The 20256-nt window shown below is 42.7% G+C and overlaps 1 protein-coding gene across 6 annotated transcripts in view; it reads left to right on the top strand.

Annotated features, from left to right (window-relative positions):
- Positions 1-20256, top strand: part of LOC109864399 (lysine-specific demethylase 5A) — a 42115-nt gene that overhangs the window by 19115 nt on the left and 2744 nt on the right. For 5 of the 6 annotated variants that reach the window (XM_020452172.2, XM_020452171.2, XM_020452170.2 and 2 more), the window contains exons 12-28: positions 1964-2126; positions 4468-4587; positions 5561-5755; positions 5998-6179; positions 8620-8744; positions 8883-9033; positions 9332-9452; positions 9634-9810; positions 9938-10116; positions 10506-10662; positions 12676-12855; positions 14207-14773; positions 14995-15153; positions 16946-17074; positions 17393-17537; positions 17997-18217; positions 19607-20062. In XM_020452172.2, coding sequence (XP_020307761.1) covers positions 1964-2126; positions 4468-4587; positions 5561-5755; positions 5998-6179; positions 8620-8744; positions 8883-9033; positions 9332-9452; positions 9634-9810; positions 9938-10116; positions 10506-10662; positions 12676-12855; positions 14207-14773; positions 14995-15153; positions 16946-17074; positions 17393-17537; positions 17997-18217; positions 19607-20062 — 3427 coding nt within the window. The remainder of the gene's footprint in view (positions 1-1963; positions 2127-4467; positions 4588-5560; positions 5756-5997; positions 6180-8619; positions 8745-8882; positions 9034-9331; positions 9453-9633; positions 9811-9937; positions 10117-10505; positions 10663-12675; positions 12856-14206; positions 14774-14994; positions 15154-16945; positions 17075-17392; positions 17538-17996; positions 18218-19606; positions 20063-20256) is intronic. The other variant, XM_020452173.2, reaches the window with a different exon arrangement.

Below are 20256 nucleotides of genomic sequence, written 5' to 3'. Positions count from 1 at the left end.
GGAACAAATTAAACAGGTTTTTAATATATCCAATTGAAATTTTGCACTAGTGAGTTTGAGCATCTCATTTAGGATGCCATCAGGTCTGCATGCTTTTCTAAATTTGAGGGCCTGAAGTTTCTTAGACCTCCTGGTCAGTAATTCAATAAAAATAAAGTCTCTCTCGGGCTCTCTCTCGGTCTGTCTCATTCAAATTCAAGGTGCTTTATTGGCATGAAAAACATTGTCATTATTTCCAAAGCAACAACTTATACAATATACATTGTAATACAATTATAAACAATAACACATAATAATTTAAAACAGTAAATAATAATACAAAATGAAATACAAAAATAACAATATAGTAGAAATGTATTAAATATGAAAAGCTAAACATGGAAAATGAATCTATAACTAAATAACTGTCATCTTCACCATTACATCAGTACTACAACCATCATCATTACTACTACTACCACCACTATCACTAAACTGCTATCATTACCATCACCCTACCACACATACCACTACTATTTGGAATGATAAACAACAATAATACTAATAATAAGTAAGTTACTGTTTACTATGCAGATGTTATTATTCAGTGTCCCTCAGGCTATGGCAGGCAAATGCATATTTGAATGCAAGAGGAGCCATTGCTCCTTCGCACATGAGTATTTTGAGTTTTTCCTCTGGGTTTAATAAGTTAAATTTTGGATTAAATGTCACTATTTCTGTGAATAATGTATCTCTTTGTGAGGAATATTTATCACAGTAAAGGAGAAAGTGCATCTGTCTCTACCTCCCCTGTCATGCAGTTATCACATACACGCTCCTCTTTGGGTAGCCATGTCTTTTTATATCTGCCAGTTTCTATTGCCAATTGATGGTCACTCAGCCTGTACTTGGTAAGGATCTGTCTCTGCTTCGTGTCTCTGACAGAGTAGAGATAATCAGCCAATTCATATTCTCTGTTTAGGGTCAGATAGCAATTTAGTACGCTTTGGGATTTGTTTCGTTTTTCCACTGTTGTAAATATGAGTCCTTTGATTGGTTCATGATTTTGTTTATTGGAATTCTTTCTTTTAAGCACTGCTGGTGTCGGCTTGGTTGGTTAGGTCCAACATCAGCTGACTGAGAGGGCTCGTTTCTGGGCTCACCTCTTGGGTTTTAAGTGCTTAAAATTGCATACTTGAATTCGGATTTGAATTTAGATGTAGCCAAAAATGTAATGTTCTTTTCTGTATTTTCATTACTACTGGAAAGCGGCCCAATTCTGCCCTACATGCATTAGTTGGTGTATTTCTAGGGACTTGTAGATTTTTCTGACAGAATTCTGCATGTAGGGCTTCAATTGGATGTTTGTCCCACATTTTAAATTCCAGTTTGAGTGGCCCCCAAATGTTACTTCCGTAAAGAGCTATTGATAGGATTACACTGTCAAATATTATGGCCAAATTCTAATTATGCCTATTCTTTGAGTGCATTCGCTGCCATATTAAAGTTTCACGATGCAGATATGGTCAGTCCAAGGTTGGTGTAATTTTTAGTGTGTTCAATTATGGTGGTGTTCAGGGTGAAGTTATATTTCTGTGTCTGACATGTTTTTTTTGTTTTAGAAAATCATGATTTTAATTTTTTGGAAATGTACTGCCAGGACCCAATTATGGCGAGAATGTTAGTGCATCTCTGTCGAGCCTTAGGCCTGTACATGCTTAATGGTAGAATCAGAGGGGACTCTAGGTTGGTTTACTTACTGCTCAGCTCTTGGGACAAATGTAGTCAATTTTGCCATCACTGACATTGACCCCTCCTCCATTAGTGCATTCACTGTCAGACCACAGACACCATTGTCAGATCAACATGTTTCTGAAGAAATTAATCAATTCTGGATTTGTTGTGTCTTGCTCTCTGCCCCTCTCGCTCTCTGCCTCTCGCGCTCTTTCTGCCTCTCATGCTTTCTCTCTGCCTCTCTCTCCAGGGGTGAGCCTAAGACGTGGTATGGTGTCCCGGCCCACGCAGCAGAGCAGCTGGAGTCCGTGATGAAGAAGCTGGCCCCAGAGCTGTTTGACTCTCAGCCTGACCTGCTGCACCAGCTTGTCACCATCATGAATCCCAACGTCCTCATGGAGCACGGCGTGCCTGTATGTAGTGTGTGTTTTCATCAGTGGCCATATGTATCAAGTGATTCAGAGTACGAGTGTTGATCTAGGAACAGTTTTGCCAGTTGGATCACAATGAATATGTTTATATGGACAGGGGTGGGGATCTGATCCTGGATGCTTGAATCATACTGCCCCTTGCCCCTTTTTACGCAGTATTGTGAAGTACTTAAGTAAATATACTTCATAGTGCTACTTAAGTCGTTTTTTGGGTTATCTGTACTTTTCATATTTTGGACTACTTTTGAAAATGGTTTACTTTTTACTCCGTACATTTTCCCTGACACCCAAAAGTACTTGTTTCGTTTTTGCTTAGCAGGACAGGAAAATGGTCTCACTCACTTATCAAGCGAACATCCCTACTGCCTCTGATCTGGCAGACTCACTAAACACAAATGCTTAATTTAGTAAATTATGTCTGCGTTTTGGAGTGTACCCCTGGCTAGCCATAAATAAAATAAAAAAACAAGGACTGTGCCATCTGTTTTGCTTAATATAAGAAATGTGAAATTATTTATACTTTTACTTTAACTCTAGATACCTCTAGATACTTAAGTATATTGTTCAATTACTTTTAGTTTTGATATTTGACTATATGTAAAACCAAATACTTTTACTTGAGTCATTTTCTATTATCTACAATGGGGCAAAAAGTATTTGGTCAGCCACCAATTGTGCAAGTTCTCCCACTTAAAAAGATGAGAGGCCTGTAATTTTCATCATAGGTACACTTCAACTATAACAGACAAAATGAGAAGAAAAATCCAGAAAATCACATTGTAGGATTTGTAATTAATTTATTTGCAAATTATGGTGGAAAATAAGTATTTGGTCACCTACAAACAAGCAAGATTTCTGGCTCTCACAGACCTTCTTTAAGAGGCTTCTCTGTCCTCTACTCGTTACCTGTATTAATGGCACCTTTTTGAACTTGTTATCAGTATAAAAGACACCTGTCCACAACCTGTCAGTCAGTCACACTCCAAACTCCACTATGGCCAAGGTCAAAGAGCTGTCAAAGGACACCAGAAACAAAATTGTAGACCTGCACCAGGTTGGGAAGACTGAATCTGCAATAGGTAAGCAGCTTGGTATGAAGAAATCAACTGTGGGAGCAATTATTAGGAAATGGAAGACATACAAGACCACTGATAATCTCCCTCAATCTGGGGCTCCACGCAAGATCTCACCCCGTGGGGTCAAAATGATCACAAGAACGGTGATCCCAGAACCACACGGGGGGACCTAGTGAATGACCTGCAGAGAGCTGGGACCAAAGTAACAAAGCCTACCATCAGTAAAACACTACGTCGTCGCCAGGGACTCAAATCCTGCAGTGCCAGACGTGTCCCCCTGCTTAAGCCAGTACATGTCCAGGCCCATCTGACGTTTGCTAGAGAGCATTTGGATGATCCAGAAGAAGATTGGGAGAATGTCATATGGTCAGATGAAACCAAAATATAACTTTTTGGTAAAAATTCAACTTGTTGTGTTTGGAGGACAAAGAATGCTGAGTTGCATCCAAAGAACACCATACCTACTGTGAAGCATGGGGGTGGAAACATCATGCGTTGGGGCTGTTTTTCTGCAAAGGGACCAGGACGACTGATCCGTGTAAAGGAAAGAATGAATGGGGCCATGTATCGTGAGATTTTGAGTGAAAATCTCCTTCCATCAGCAAGGGCATTGAAGATGAAACGTGCCTGGGTCTTTCAGCATGACAATGATCCCAAACACACCGCCCGGGCAATGAAGGAGTGGCTTCGTAAGAAGCATTTCAAGGTCCTGGAGTGGCCTAGCCAGTCTCCAGATCTCAACCCCATAGAAAATCTTTGGAGGGAGTTGAAAGTCCGTGTTGCCCAGCAACAGCCCCAAAACATCACTGCTCTAGAGGAGATCTGCATGAGGAATGGGCCAAAATACCAGCAACAGTGTGAAAACCTTGTGAAAACTTACAGAAAACATTTGACCTCTGTCATTGCCAACAAAGGGTATATAACAAAGTATTGAGAAACTTTTATTGACCAAATATTTATTTTCCACCATAATTTGCAAATAAATTCATAAAATCCTACAATGTAATTTTTTGGATTTTTTTTCTTCTCATTTTGTCTGTCATAGTTGAAGTGTACCTATGATGAAAATTACAGGCCTCGCATCTTTTTAAGTGGGAACTTGCACAATTGGTGGCTGACTAAATACTTTTTTGCCCCACTGTATGTTTACTTTTGCTCAAATATGACAATTGAGTACTTTTACCAACACTGCTTTTACGAGATCAAGTCTGCATTGTGTCTTACTAGTGTGTGTTTATACCACTCAGGTTTTCCGGACCAACCAGTGTGCAGGGGAATTTGTGGTGACTTTTCCCAGAGCCTACCACAGTGGCTTCAACCAGGGATACAACTTTGCTGAGGCTGTCAACTTCTGTACCGCAGACTGGGTGTGTTTAAAGTTTTAACAAGTGTTTGTGTTTTAACAAATATTACCATAATGTTGAATTGAAATTTTGAAATTGGAAGTTGGTTTGGGCTGTATCCAGATTATCATACCTTCATACCGACCTTGTGCCATACTGGGAGATTCGGTAATACCAGGACTGTTTTCAAACCCAACTGATTCTCTTTAAGCCGAAAGTTATCAATGCTAACAAGTACATGTAAAATCCCGTAGTGAATGCTAACGAGCACATTGCAAATATTCTATAGTTGTTGACTTAACTCAAAAATGATGCACGCAATAAAACTAATTTTAGACAGCAAGGCTTTTGATCCAGGAGGGGATTCTCTGCTGTTACTAAGTGAATGCTTGATTTCGTAAGAGCTAACCACTTAGCCAAGAGCTTTTAGCATATTCTAGACAGTTAACTTAGTTATGATATCTAGCTGGCAAACATTAAGTTGTGAATTTTATGCTTTAACTAGATCACCTGGTGCATGCTGCACAACAGTGACTCACAAGGCAAACAAACACAACGTGACTGGGGACTACCGTTACGCTTCATAATGAGAAATTATCTTTATCTCCTAACATATTGCGCAAGTTGACTGCAGGTATTTATTTAAGTAGCTTCAAATTTTCAATAAAAAATACAACAAAAGCAAAACAAATCATTTCAATGCTATCGATGGTATTGGAAAACCATCACGTGGCTATTTCCAAATAGCCCGGTATTACCGCCCAAGCCACGTTGGGAGCTTAATTAAATTATTTTAAGTCAAGTATTTTATACCCTTCTTACTGGCAGCAATGCTGTCTTAGTTTCACCTTCATCTTAGATATTCACCCTCCAATGTTCTCTTTGCTTCTCCTTGATATTTTGAGGAGGCTAGGACAAAAGATCCAAGGAATCGATTAAAGACTGACATTCTGTCTCTCTCTCCTCTCTCTCTCTGTGTGTCCCCGTTCCCTCCCAGCTCCCGATGGGTCGTCAGTGTGTGGCCCACTACCGGCGGCTCCACCGCTACTGTGTCTTCTCCCACGAGGAGCTGCTGTGCAAGATGGCTGCCGACCCCGAGAGCCTGGATGTGGAGCTGGCTGCTGCAGTCTTCAGAGAGATGGGAGAGATGATGGAGGAAGAGACACGGCTCAGAAAGTCCGTGCAGGAGATGGTGAGGGACAGGGCCCAATGGGGATTTCTATATAAACAACTTTTTGCCATTTTAGGAAAACTTTACAGGATGGACAGAGAGGGTGAAGTAATGCAAGCGGGGTTTACTTGGGAATACATTATGATGATACACGATACAACAATGTTGACATCACACAATCCCAAAGATATGTTTCAAATTAACACCCCAAAAGTGAATCAATTCTATAATTTCACATTCACGATTTCCCTCCGTGACTGCAGGGTGTGCTGTCCTCGGAGCAGGAGGTGTTTGAGCTGGTCCCTGATGACGAGCGTCAGTGTCAGAAGTGTAAGACCACATGTTTCCTGTCGGCTCTGACGTGTCCCTGCAGCCCAGAGCGTCTCGTCTGTCTGCACCACGCCAAGGAACTCTGTGACTGTCCCCTGGGAAACAAGTGTCTACGGTAAGGAGTACAGCTTGGTGATATGGACATAAGTAAATAAGAATGTGCGCCAGTTTTTATTATCCGTTGTACTACTAGTTTAATGGTTGTAGCTATCAATTGTCCTATTAAGAATCACCCATGTTAAAACTTATTTCATTTCAAACTTTACATATAGGCTACTTATCATAATGAACAATAAGTGATTGGTATGGTCGGTGTCGATAATTTTTTATCATCCAAGCTCTATTACGGAGAGAGGGTTGGTTTGAGTGAGTGAATAAATTAATTTAAGGAGTTACAAGTGTCTCTGGTGAGAAGGAATGGATGGATGAAGTAGAGTAGTTATGAACTCTACTGCTCAGAAGCCCCCATACGAGCCCACTGATTAATGACAGTAGTTTTACCTGTCAATGCATCAGTGAGGACTTGGATGTATTTGTGTTTATTATGGATCCCCATTATTAGTTCTGTGCCAATTTTGTGTTGCTTCACAGTCCCCGCTGTTTCATACTTTTTTTTCTTCTTCTGTTTTTGAATCTAAATTTACAGTTACTTGATGTGGAATAGAGTTCCATGTAGTCATGGCTCTGTAGTACTGTGTGCCTCTTATATTCTGTTCTGGACTTGGGGACTGTGAAGAGACTTCTTGTGGCATGTCTTGTGGGGTATGCATAAGTGTCTGAGCTGTGCGCCAGTAGTTTAGACAGACAGCTCGGTGCATTCAACGTGTCAATACCTCTCATAAATAAAAGTAGTGATGAAGTTTATCTCTTTTCCACTCTCAGCCAGGAGAGATTGACATGCATATTATTGTTAGCTCTCTGTGTACATCCAAGAGCCATTCATGCTGCCCTGTTCTGAGCCAATTGCAATTTTCCTAAGTCCTTTTTTGTGGCACCTGACCACACGACTGAACAGTAGTCAAGGTGCGACAAAACTAGGGCCTGTAGGACCTGCCTTGTTGATAGTGTTGTGTTACGAATCCCTTTTGGCCCGACAGTCTAGGGGGGATGGTAATGAGACCCGTAACATAACTCATGCAAATTCTAATAGTGACAAAGTAAAAGTGAGAACGAAATAACTACGAACGCTGAAATCTACCGTCAAACTCAAGGTTTATTTGTAAACACACGGTAATGGGGGGAGCAGGAAAAGGGGCTGAGCTGGACCCAAGGAAAGAAACAGTAAGTATTCAAAAACACCCCTAAGCTAGACTAGCCTACTTTAACAACAGCTAACTAACTAACCAAAAATACAGTGGGTGGTCCGCCCAGTTCTAACTAGTGTATTTAACAAAGTCTACCAACGGGTAGTGTATGCCCATGGGCGACTTGTCTTGGTTTCCCCTTTTCCCACCAGCAATCAAACACAAACACCATAACCAAAACAATACTCACAGGTGATGACAAAGTGCTATGGAGGTGCTCAAACAAAAGAGAGGTTAATACACAAAGAGAGAGTGAAACACAGAGACCTACAGACATGGCATTTACAGAGAGATTGAGCTCTAGAGCAAATAACTGATGGGGTTTTTAAACCAAGGGAAAGGAACTGTGATAGGGTAGGAAACAGGAGGAGGTGTGTCTTCTGATTGATGATTGGATTGGTGACTGATTGGGGAGTGATTTTCACCTGTGAGGGGAGAAGGAGAGAAAAGAACACAGGATACACACACACACACACAGACACAGGATACCTGTATCCGTAACATGTTGTTAAGAAAGGCAGAGCATCGCTTTATTATAGACACAATTACCCCCCATCTTAGCTACAACTGCATCAATATGTTTTGACCATGGCAGTTTACAATCTAGTGTTACTCCAAGCAGTTTAGTCATCTCAACTTGCTCAATTTCCACATGATTTATTTGAGGTTTATGGTTTAGTGAGTGTTTTGTTCCAAATACAGAACTTTTAGTTTTAGAAATATTTAGGACTAACTTATTCCTTGCCACCCACTCTGAAACTAACTGCAGCTCTTTGTTGAGTGTTGCAGTCATTTCAGTTGCTGTAGTAGCTGATGTGTATAGTGTTGATTCATCCGCATACATAGAAACTCTGGCTTTACTCAGTCAGTGGCATGTCATTAGTAAAAATTTAAAAAGCAAGGGGCCTAAATGGCTACCCTGGGGAATTCCTGATTCTAAACTGGATTATATTTGATAGGCTTCCATTAAAGAACACCCTCTGTGTTCTGTTAGACAAGTAACTCTTTATCCACATTATAACAGGGGGTATAAAGCCATAACACAAGTGTTTCCAGCAGCAGACTATGATCGATAATGTCAAAAGCTGCACTGAAGTCTAACAAGATGTATTTTCACTGGCCCAGAATAAATCTCATCTCCACTGAAAGTATTTTTTTACATTTATGAATAGGTTTAATCTGGGTCACTAACCCCATAGCGCAATCAATATTAAATAGGTGCTGACGCTCCTCTGTCTCTTTGTATTCTAGCTACCGTTATGATCTGGAGGAGTTTCCCTCCATGTTGTATGGGGTGAAGTCCAGAGCCCAGTCCTATGACACCTGGGCCAAGCGGGTCACTGAGGCCTTAGCTGCTGACCACAAGAACAAGAAAGGTAGGTGGACTATCTATACAGTAAAGGCGGAAATACTCAACAATTGTACTACGATTCCCCATGCCTCATGTTGCTCTCTCCTCTATTCTTATCTTTCTTGCTCTCCTGTCTGTGTCTCTGTCCCTCTCCCTTTGTCAGACCTGATAGAGTTGAAGGTTCTTCTGGAGGATGCAGAGGACAGGAAGTACCCAGAGAACAGTCTGTTCCGTCGGCTGAGAGAAATGGTGAAGGAGGCCGAAACCTGCTCCTCTGTGGCCCAGCTACTGCTCAGCCGCAAGCAGAGACACAGGTCCGTAGAGTACAAGATACACACACACGCCGCTGTTATGTCACACTGAAGTTTATATCCCTGTTCTCTTCTCCTGAATTGTGTACTTGCACACTCCACACCATGGATTTAGAAACATTGGATCGGTGCAAGCATTCTCCTTTGTTTTTACACCAAAGAATCTGTGAGGGAGAGTGTGCTAGTGCGCACTTTTGGAGAAGGGTCGCACATCGGGACATAACCTCAAGCACCATTTTAACGTTTATACCCATACCTGTGAGTAATAAATCAACTCAAAGTATATATCTCTGTATTCCAGTACCAGGCAGCGTCCAGAGAGCAGCAGGACTCGTAACAAGCTGACAGTGGAGGAGCTGAAGGTCTTTGTAGAGCAGCTGTTCAAACTGCCCTGTGTCATTGGACAGGCTCGACAGGTCAAAGTAAGTCCCAAACATAATAGTCACTGGCCATTATTAAGAGATGTACAGGAATTCTCCTCCTCTGACATCCTACTCTATTTGTATTACATCACTGAAGTTGACCTGTCCCCAAACCAGTATTCATTGATTAGTAGTCCTTGATTGTTAGTATATAACACCAATCCCTCCCTCCCTCCCCCAGGAGTTACTAGAGAACGTGGAGGACTTCCATGAGAGAGCCCAGCTAGCCCTGGCTGACGAGCTGCCTGACTCCTCCAAGCTGCAGGCCCTGCTGGACCTGGGTGGAGGTCTGGATGTGGAACTACCTGAGCTGCCCAGGCTCAAACAGGAGCTGCAGCAGGCCCGCTGGCTGGATGAGGTGATGACTGATGATATTATTGTACATTAGTTTTTTACCTCAGTTTGTTTGTGTGGTTTCTTCAGCAGTCTAAAATTGTTTTCTGGGAGTGGAATAATATTCAATTGAAACGTTTTGTTATGATTAGGTGCGTGTGATGCTGGCAGAGCCCCATCGGGTGACCCTGGAGCTGATGAAGCGGCTAATAGACTCTGGGGTGGGGCTGGCACCACACCATGCTGTGGAGAAGGCCATGACTGAGTTGCAGGAGATACTCACTGTGTCAGAGAGATGGGAGGACAAGGCCCGCGCATGCCTACAGGCCAGGTAATGATGAAGATACACATTACATACCTATAGGACAGTTCTCTCATCTGCCTACAGGCCAGGTAATGATGAAGATACACATTACATACCTATAGGACAGTTCTCTCATCTGCCTTACAGTCCAGGTAAATGCGAATATGATAATGCTGTTCTTAAGTCACCTGCCTATAGCTTTGGTGTCATATGCTTGGGTCGTGTTCAATAGTGTACACCTTCGCAAAAATGTTTAACAAATTGGTCTTACTGGACAAGTTCAGGTAGTTTCACTCGGTTTCAAAACGTTTTACCCCTTCTGAATGTGACCCAATTCCTGTTTAGCATATTGCATCAAAGGATGCCTGTGAGATGAATTTCTCTAAATCCATTATTTCTTGTGTCTCCTCCCCCAGGCCTCGGCACAGCATGCTAACCCTAGAGAACATTGTGATAGAGGCCAGGAACATCCCGGCCTACCTGCCCAATGTCCTGGCCCTCCGAGAGGCTCTGCACAAGGCCAAGGAGTGGAGTGCCAAGGTGGATGCCATTCAGGTAGTGTCGCGTCACACGGTAATTACTGATGAGTATAGATTCAATTTGTGATGTGATACAGATGTAGCTACAGTATAGGCAGGCATCTCTAAATTTTTGTATGTGATGCACTCGGCTCTGTTTATACGCAATGGAACGGCTTGCTCATTTGTTAAAAGCTTACGTTAGCTAGGTTTCCATCAATTTGTCGAAAGATTTTTAAGCGAGTGGCGCAGCGGTCTAAGGAACTGCATTGCAGTGCTTGAGGTGTCACTTCAGCCCTGGGTTCGATCCCAGGCTGTGTCACAGCCGGCCGTGACCGGGAGAACAATGAGGTGGCGCACAATTTGCCCAGCGTCGTTAGGGGAGGGTTTGGCCGCCCGAGATTTCCTTGTCCCATCGCGCTATAGCGTCTGGGTTTGGTCGCCAGCTATACGTTGTTTCCTCCGGGTTATTTTTTATTTATTTATTTCACCTTTATGTAACCAGGTAGAACAGTTGAGAACAAGTTCTCATTTACAACTGCAACCTGGCCAAGATAAAGCAAACTAGTGCGACACAAACAACAACAGAGTTGCACATGGAATAAACAAACGTACAGTCAATAACACAATAGAAAAAGTCAGTGTGTGCAAATGGCGTAAGGAGTTTAGGCAATAAATAGGCCGTAGTCGCAAAGTAATTACAGTTTAGCAAATTAACACTGGAGTGATAGATGTGCAGATGATGATGTGCAAGTAGAGATACTGGTGTGCAAAAGAGAAACAAGTCAATAAAAACAATATGGGGATGAGGTAGGTAGTTGGATGGGCTATGTACAGATGGGCTGTGTACAGCTAGCTGATGCTTAAAGTTAGAGAGGGAGATAGAAGTCTCCAACTTCAGTGATTTTTGCAATTCGTTCCAGTCATTGGCAGCAGAGAACTGGAAGGAAAGGCGGCCAAAGGTCAAACATTTTCTTTACGTCTTCACAAGGTTTTCACTGCTCTATAGGAGATCTGCATGAGGAATGGGCCAAAATACCAGCAACAGTGTGAAAACCTTGTGAAGACATAAAGAAAACGTTTGACCTCTGTCATTGGCAACAAAGGGTATATAACAAAGTATAGAGAAACTTTTGTTATTGACCAAATACTTATTTTCCACCATAATTTGCAATTACATTTATAAAAAATCCTACAATGTGATTTTCTTTCTAATTTTGTCTGTCATAATTGAAGTGTACCTATGATGAATATTACAGGCCTCTCATCTTTTTAAGTGGGAGAACTTGCACAATTGGTGGCTGACTAAATACTTTTTGTCCCACTGTATGTGTTTCCATCCCGTTTTTTAACTCTGTCGATGGTTTTGCCTCAAAGTCTGCGATAAACAACAAATGTGCCCAACCTGGTCTTGGCACTTGTGCTCTAGTAAACAGCTTGCATATAAAAAGCAGAGGGTAGGCGTCATGATGAGATAATGGATAAGAGCAAGATCATTTTATTTGACAGCCAAGCACCGATCATCATGTCCCCAGCATAAAATTAAGACCCTCAATATTTATTGGGAAGAAGCAACAAGCTCCTCATCACTGTGCACTTTCACCACCCTGTGAAGTTCATAACTTATGTAGTCTGTAGCCTAATAAACTGTACAGTATGAATACTTTTCCAAGACATACTGGGAGGACTACACAACCATATTATTTACTGCAACATGATGGTAACACCATCAACAAATCCGCATCCAAGCATTTCCACTGCATTGGTCCTATTTATCTATTTCACCCGACAAAACAATTATCCCCTGTATTTTTTTCTATCGAAATTTGGAACGTTTACTGGCAATTTATACTGTTTCCATCAGGCCTGTCGTGATTATTAGATTTTTTTTTTATCCGACGAACTTTACTGCATATATATAGTTGGATGGAAACATGGTTGTTGTTACCAGATAAGTTTAATTTATATTATCAGAACATGAATGATGAATGGGAAGGGTGATACTGTGCGATGCATAATTTTTATTAATTTCCCCCTATGTTTCCCCTGTGCGTTTCACTCCCTCCAGAGTGGCAGTAACTATGCGTACCTGGAGCAGCTGGAGAGCCTGCTGGCGAGGGGTCGCTCCATCCCCGTCCGGCTGGATCCCCTGCCCCAGGTCGAATCCCAGGTGGCCTCGGCCCGCGCTTGGAGGGAGAGGACCGCACGCACCTTCCTCAAGAAGAACTCCACCTACACCCTGCTACAGGTAAGTCATAATACCCTGGGTTGGGCTGTACCTATGCACTGAGAAGGCATGGATAAGTATGTTGCTGAGATGGTAGTTTGAAATATTTTTTCCCCAACAAGCAGCCCTTTTCAGACTATGCTGACCCTAGAGTGCAATATGAGATATTTGCTTAACTTCTTGATGCTTACCCATCCCTTAAGTGGGATAATTGTCATCAGCAACCGCTGAATAGCATAGCGCCACAGTCAAATAATATTACAATTTTTTTTTGATATTCATGAAATCATAAGTGCAATATTGCAAAACACAGCTTTGCCTTTTTTTTTATCCACCTGTCCTCTCAGATTTTGAAATTATGCTTTACAGCGAAAGCAATCCAAGCGTTTGTGTAAATGTATGGTTCACATGACAAAACATTAAGTACACTTAGCATCAGGTAGCTTGGTCACGAAAAGCAATCAAATTAATCGTTTACCTTTGATCTTCGGATGTTTTGACTCATGAGACTCCCAGTTACCCACAAATGTTCCTTTTGTTCCATAAAGATTATTTTTATATCCAAAATACATCCGTTGCTTTGTCGCGTTATGTTCAGAAATCCACAGGAAAGAGCGGTCACAACAACGCAGACAAATTCCAAATAATATCCATAATGTCCACAGAAACATGTCAAATGTTTTTTATAATCAATCCTCAGGTTGTTTTTAAAATATATATTTGATAATATATCAACCGGGAGTGTAGGTTTTTCAATAGGACAGGGAGAAACAATGGCCGCTTTACTCTGTTGCGCAAAACTCACTCTGAGAGCCCCCACCTATCCACTTACACAATGTGATCTTTCTTGCTAATTTTTCAAAATAAAAGCCTGAAACTATGTCTAAAGACTTTTGACACCTTAGGGAAGCCGTAGGAAAATGAATCTGGTTGATATCCCTTTAAATGGAGGATAGGCATGCATAGGAACAGAGGTTTCAAAATAAGAGGCCTTCCTGATTGGATTTTCCTCAGGTTTTCGCCTGCAATATCAGTTCTGTTAAACTCACAGACAATATTTTGACAGTTTTGGAAACTTTAGAGTGTTTTCTATCCTAATCTGAATTATATGCATATTCTAGTTTCTGGGGCTGAGAAATAGGCAGTTTCAAATGGGTACGTTCTTTTTAACCAAAAACGAAGAAACTGCCCCCTACACACAAAAGGTTAAGCTATGTAGAATGGTGCAGAAGTTGGTGAATGAACATTCGCAAATTGTTGTGAATTCCATCTGTCTATACTGTAGGTAGTTGGGAATAGGACCAATATTATCATAGGACTGGTAGTTAGATAGCGTCTTTGCTAATCTCAATTCTTGTGTGTTCTCTCTTAGGTCCTCAGTCCACGTGTGGATATTGGTATCTACGGCAACAGCAAGGGCAAACGCAAACGAGTCAAGGAGCTCCTTGAGAAGGAGAGAGGAGGTCTCGACCTGGAGGGTCTCAGTGACCTGGACGAGAGTTACGAAGACGCCTGCGACCCGGCCACCGTTGTAGCGGCATTCAAATCCAAGGAGCAGAAAGAGGTTGAGGCCATCCACTCCCTCCGAGCTGCCAACCTGGCTAAGATGGCCATGTCTGACCGTATCGAGGAGGTAAAGTTCTGTCTGTGTCGTAAGACCGCCAGCGGGTTTATGTTGCAGTGTGAACTGTGCAAGGACTGGTTCCACGGAGCCTGCGTGCCGTTACCGAAAACGGGCTCTCAGAAGAAGCTCATGGGCACAGCCGGTTGGCAGAGCAACAGCAAGGAGGCAAAGTTCCTGTGCCCATTGTGCCAGCGCTCGCGTCGCCCGCGTCTGGAGACCATCCTGTCCCTACTGGTGTCCCTCCAGAAGCTGCCGGTGCGTCTGCCTGAGGGAGAGGCCCTACAGTGCCTGACGGAGAGGGCCATGGGCTGGCAGGTAGGGATGAGTTCGACACCTGTTTTCAGAATCAATTATTTTATGGTTGCTAGGGTTGATTTAATCAAAGTCTGTAGGAGTTTTACCTGCAAAACTCAGTAAGAAGTATATGTGAAAGGGTGAAAAGCCACACATTCTGAATCTAACTAAATGTTGTTTATTTCAACTCTTATCTCTGTTCATTAATGGAATTGATTAATCTAAATCCTCTCTACTTGCAGGACCGCGCCAGGCAGGCCCTGGCTACAGACGAGCTGTCCTCGGCCCTGGCCAAGCTGTCGGTGCTCAGTCAGAGGATGGTAGAACAGGCTGCCCGGGAGAAGACCGAAAAGATTATCAACGCTGAGCTGCAGAAGGCTGCCGCAAACCCTGACCTGCAGGTAAGAGATTAATGGTGCCGTATGGTACTCAGAGCCAAGTATAGTGAGTTTGGAGACGCTAACATGGCGTCCAGTGTAAAAAAAAGTTGTCTGTTAACTCTCTATATGGATCTCATGATCAGTCATTCCTCTAAACAAGGTGCTTTGGGATAAGGTAAGTCAAGAGATGAACAGACTGAAGTGTTTTTTTTATGTCCCCTCTTCCTCGTTTGTTCAGTGCATTAGAGTGAAAAACAGAAAGATTGGTTCCACGGTAGTGTCGTGTCTCTGACTATGATTAAATTATGACATGCTATGTTATCAAATCGATTACCTAACGTTTAATTTATTATGTGATTGAATTAAACCATGCAACAATTAAACCATTAATAACCTGGGGCACCACGGAAGCATTTATATAGAGCAGTTATCTCCTGATTCCACTCTCTTAAAGATCTGAAGATCTTTTATATCAATAGCAGTCAATTGTTATTCGTCACCTCGATCGGTCTCATTCTGATTGTCGTAAGTACTTGGTTATCTGCATGAACCCTAGTTGAATCAGCAATACGCCCTGTGGCGGCAGGGTAGCCTAGTGGTTAGAGCGTTGGACTAGTAACTGGAAGGTTGTCAGCTCGGGGATTTGAACTTGCAAGGTACAAATCTGTCATTCTGCCCCTGAACAGGCAGTTAACCCACTGTTCCTAGGCCGTCATTTAAAATAATAATTTGTTCTTAACTGACTTGCCTAGTTAAATAAAGGTCAAATAAAAAAATTAAATACTCAAATTGGCATAATTATTTGTTTACTAAATACCAAAATAATCGTGTGTGTGTGCACACAGGATAGATCATACATCGATTACTAATCATATCATGAAAAGCCCCTAGTGGGCTAACCCGATGTGACGGCTGGTTACACAAAGGAAGGGGGTTGGGGTTTTTTTAAGCATCTTTTTGGTCGTAGTGTTGTAGAGCGGATACGTTGAAGTACCCTTTTGTTCTTCGGAGATTCAACGTCTAGGAGGTATCACTTCTTTAGTGAATCATAGTTCAAAGTTCATACCAAGTTGCCATATTCAGCTTGTGCTGTATTTTGGCTGGTCTAGTCGAAATTCACCATTCCAGCGTGGTGATCGTCACCTCCATGTTGAAGTTATCCCTTTTAAACGTTAGGACAGCAGTCCTAATATTTGTGGAACTAAATGTTAATTTTGTTAGGGTGTAGTTAAAATTAGCCCTTTTAAACGTACGGACACCAGTCATCACGTCATCGGGAACTGAGGTTTACATCCGTCAACGGACTATTGTATTGGGGGAGAGAAGGGCGTTTCATAGTTCTCAACCAATGTCTGTTCACTTGGGCGTGGCCACTGAGGGAGCATAAGTTTACTTATGAAAACAATTCACTCATTTAGAAGTTTACAAATAGTTGTATATTTAAACGTTTGAATTGCACAATTCCATCTGATAACTGGAATGTGTAGACTTTCCAAGATACAGTTTGTCATCCTATCATCAGTAATAATGTCCCAGACAACAACTTATCTGACATCATATTCTTTAAGTACCAACGGACACTTTCAACTGGTTGAGAAAGCGAATTATTGTTCCATTCCCCAGCCTTTTGATGTTACCATACTTTCTCTATGGTAACAAAAGGGCTTTCCAAGGGCTCTCCATTCTGTAGAGTGGAGCGAAAAAGGGTAAAGGTATTTATAGGGGGTTCATATACAGGCATCTTCATGACAGTGATGATATTACTACTGATGAGAAGTAACCAGAGTAACTGTGAGATCTGTTCTCTCCGTAGGGTCACATCCAGACATTCCAGCAGGCAGGGTTCAGCAGGGCAGCTTCGCCACGCCAGTCTGTCGACTACGATGACGAGGAGACCGACTCAGACGAGGACATCAGGGAAACATATGGCTACGACATGAAGGTACTGTGGTGTGGCTTATGGAGTGTTTTCTCAAACGTCAAGAGTATTTTTTTTTAAATATAAAAAAATACCTGTTGAATCAATGAAAATGAAACCATATACAACTATATAGCTACTAGTTTTCTATAGGCAATGTTTTAGACAGAGTGGTAACGAAACTAGTAAAACATTACTGTTCAATTTATCTCAAGCAAGACACAGCACTTAGCAAACCCTGCTTTTCTAGCATTGTGTCTTCACCTGCCCCACTTTCTTGCGCTCTCACGCTCTGTGTGGGTGTGTGGTGTGTGTGTGTGTGTGTGTGTGTGTGTGTGTCAGGACCCAGGTGAGGTGAAGCCCTACCTGTTTTGTGATGAGGAGATCCCTGTCAAGTCGGAGGAAGTAGTCAGTCACATGTGGCCCACCACACCATCTTTCTGTGCTGAACACGCCTACTCCTCTGCCTCCAAGTCCTGCCCTCAGAGTAAGACATGGCTACGCAAATCTGTCATATTTAACTGACTTATTTTTTTTAAAGAACATATTCTTATTTACAATGACGGCCTACACCGGCCAAACCCGGACGACGCTGGGCCAATTGTGCGCCACCCTATGGGACTCACAGCCGGGTTGTGATACAGCCTGGATTCGAACCCTAGTGTTTGTAGTGCCGCCTCTAGCATTGAGATACAGTACCTTAGACCGCTACGCCACTCGGGAGCCCCAAAAATAAAGTAGTAACTTATAAATGTGTCATCCATTAATTTTGTTTTGGTGTATTGTTTCCTTTCCTTATGTGTATTGTCTTTGGGACCTTTATTTAGAAACGAGAATCTCAAGGTACTTAACCTTAAACTATACATGTAAATGTTGTAGATATTGAAAGGGTAAATGTGTGTGTCATTGGTTGATTGATGACTCCTTCTCACCCTCTACCCTCCAGACCAGAGCACCCCCAGGAAGCAGCCCAGGAAGACGCCCCTGGTGCCCCGCTCCCTCGAGCCCCCTGTGCTGGATCTGTCCTCCCCAGCCAAGGCCCAGCTGGAGGAGCTGATGATGGTGGGGGACCTGCTGGAGGTGTCCCTGGATGAGACCCAGCACATCTGGAGGATCCTGGAGGCCACACACCCTCCCTCTGAGGAGAGGTTCCTACAGGTCATGGAGGTAGGAGAGAGGCACTGGTTTATAGACTTATTTTTTATACAGAACAAAAATATAAACGCAACATGTGAAGTGACAGGTGTGACATATCAAGAAGCTGATATAAAAAGCATGATCATTACACAGGTGCACCTAGTGCTGGGGACAATAAAAGGCCACTCTATAATGTATTGTTTTATCACATAACACAATGCCACAGATGTCTAAAGTTTTGAGGTAGCGTGCAATTGGCATGCTGTCTGCAGGACTGTCCACCAGAGCTGTTGCCAGAGAATTGAATGTTAATTTCTTTACCACAACCGAATAATTTCTGCATAAACGGTCAAAAACTGTTTCAGTGAAGCTCATCTTCGTGCTTGTCGTCCTGACTCCAGTTTGGCGGCACAACTGACTTCAGTGGGAAAATCCTCACCTTCGATGGCCACTGGCATGCTAGAGAAATGTGCTCTTCACTGGTGAATCCCGGTTTCAGCTGTACCGGGCAGATGGCAGACAGCATGAATGAAGTTGTGTAGGCGAGCGGTTTGCTTTTGTCAACGTTGTGAACAGAGTGCCCCATGGTGGCGATGGGGATATGTTATAGGCAGGCATAAGCTACGGACAATGAACGCAATTGCATTTATCAATCTCAATTTGAATGAACAGAGATGCCATAACGAGATCCTTAAAACCCATTGTCGTGCCGTTCATCCGCCACCAAAACCTAATGTCACAAGGATTTGTACAAAAATCCTAGATGCTGAAAATGTCTGTTTTTCCATGGCCTGCATACTCACCAGACATGTCACCCATTGAGCATGTTTGGAATGCTCTGGATCGACTTGTACAACTGCGTGTTCCAGTTCCTGACAATGTCCAGCAACTTTGCACAGTCGTTGCAGAGGAGTGGGACAACATTCCACAAGCCACAATCAACAGCCTGATCAACACTATGTGAAGATGTGTCACGCTGAATGTGGCAAATGGTCACACCAGATACTGACTGGTTTTATGATCCACCCCCCTACCTATTGTTTTAAGTATCTGTGACCAACACGCATATCTGTATTCCCAGGCATGTGAAATCTATAGATTAGGGCCTAATGAATTTATTTCAATTGACTGATTTCCTTATATGAACTGTAACTCATATATTTTGTTCAGTGTACGTTATTTTATTTAACCAGGTTGAGCCATTGAGGTCAAGGTAGACCTGGCCAAGAGTTGCAGCTCCAGTAAAGAAAACAGTCACTGGCTGAAAAGACATGTTAGAATCTGAGCTGAACATGGGTGATATCGAGGCTTATTTCCTGGATCCTGATTAAGTCTACTTAATGGACTTAAAAGCACTTTCAGTAGAGATTATTGATTGAGCAATTTTGTCCATCCCTCTTTCCTGTCTTCCCTTCCCAGCATGAGGATTCTCAGTTTGAGAAGCCGGTGAAGATCAAGATGAAGGACTCTGAGAAGAAGAGGAAGAGGAAGTTGGAGAGGGCGGAGCACCAGCTTCTCATGGCAGCTGTCTCTGGGGTCGGAGACATGATGCGGTCCCCCAAGTCCTCAAAGGATCCGAAACGGAGCCTCTTAGACCCACTGGGGAAACCCAAGAAGAAGAAGCTGAAGCTGAACCCGGATAAGAACCGTGAACTGAAACAGCTGGCCAAGCGCCTGGCTAAAGAGGAGAAGGAGAGGAAGAGGAAGGAGAAAGCTGTGATCAAGGCTGAGGCTGTCAGGGAGGGATTGGAGAAAAGGAAAGAGAAGAAAATCCTGGATATACCGTCAAAATACGACTGGTCCGGAGCTGAGGACTCCAATGATGAGAACGCTGTCTGTGCATCCAAGAACTGTATGAGACCCTGCAAGGACAAGGTGAGAGCGACACGAGAAGCATATACACAGCTATTGTGTGTTTGTGTGTGTGTGTGTGTGTGTGTGTGTGTGTGTGTATCAACCCTGATCTCCAATATACACTACTTGATGCACATTTCAAAATAACTGGAGGGGTGTAAGGAATATGGTCAAAACACCTAGGTGGGGCTATTCTCGTGTCTATGGGTACAACC

Source organism: Oncorhynchus kisutch, linkage group LG19, assembly GCF_002021735.2.
Source record: "Oncorhynchus kisutch isolate 150728-3 linkage group LG19, Okis_V2, whole genome shotgun sequence".
NCBI lineage: Eukaryota > Metazoa > Chordata > Actinopteri > Salmoniformes > Salmonidae > Oncorhynchus > Oncorhynchus kisutch.
This window is presented reverse-complemented; position numbering and strand designations above follow the sequence as displayed.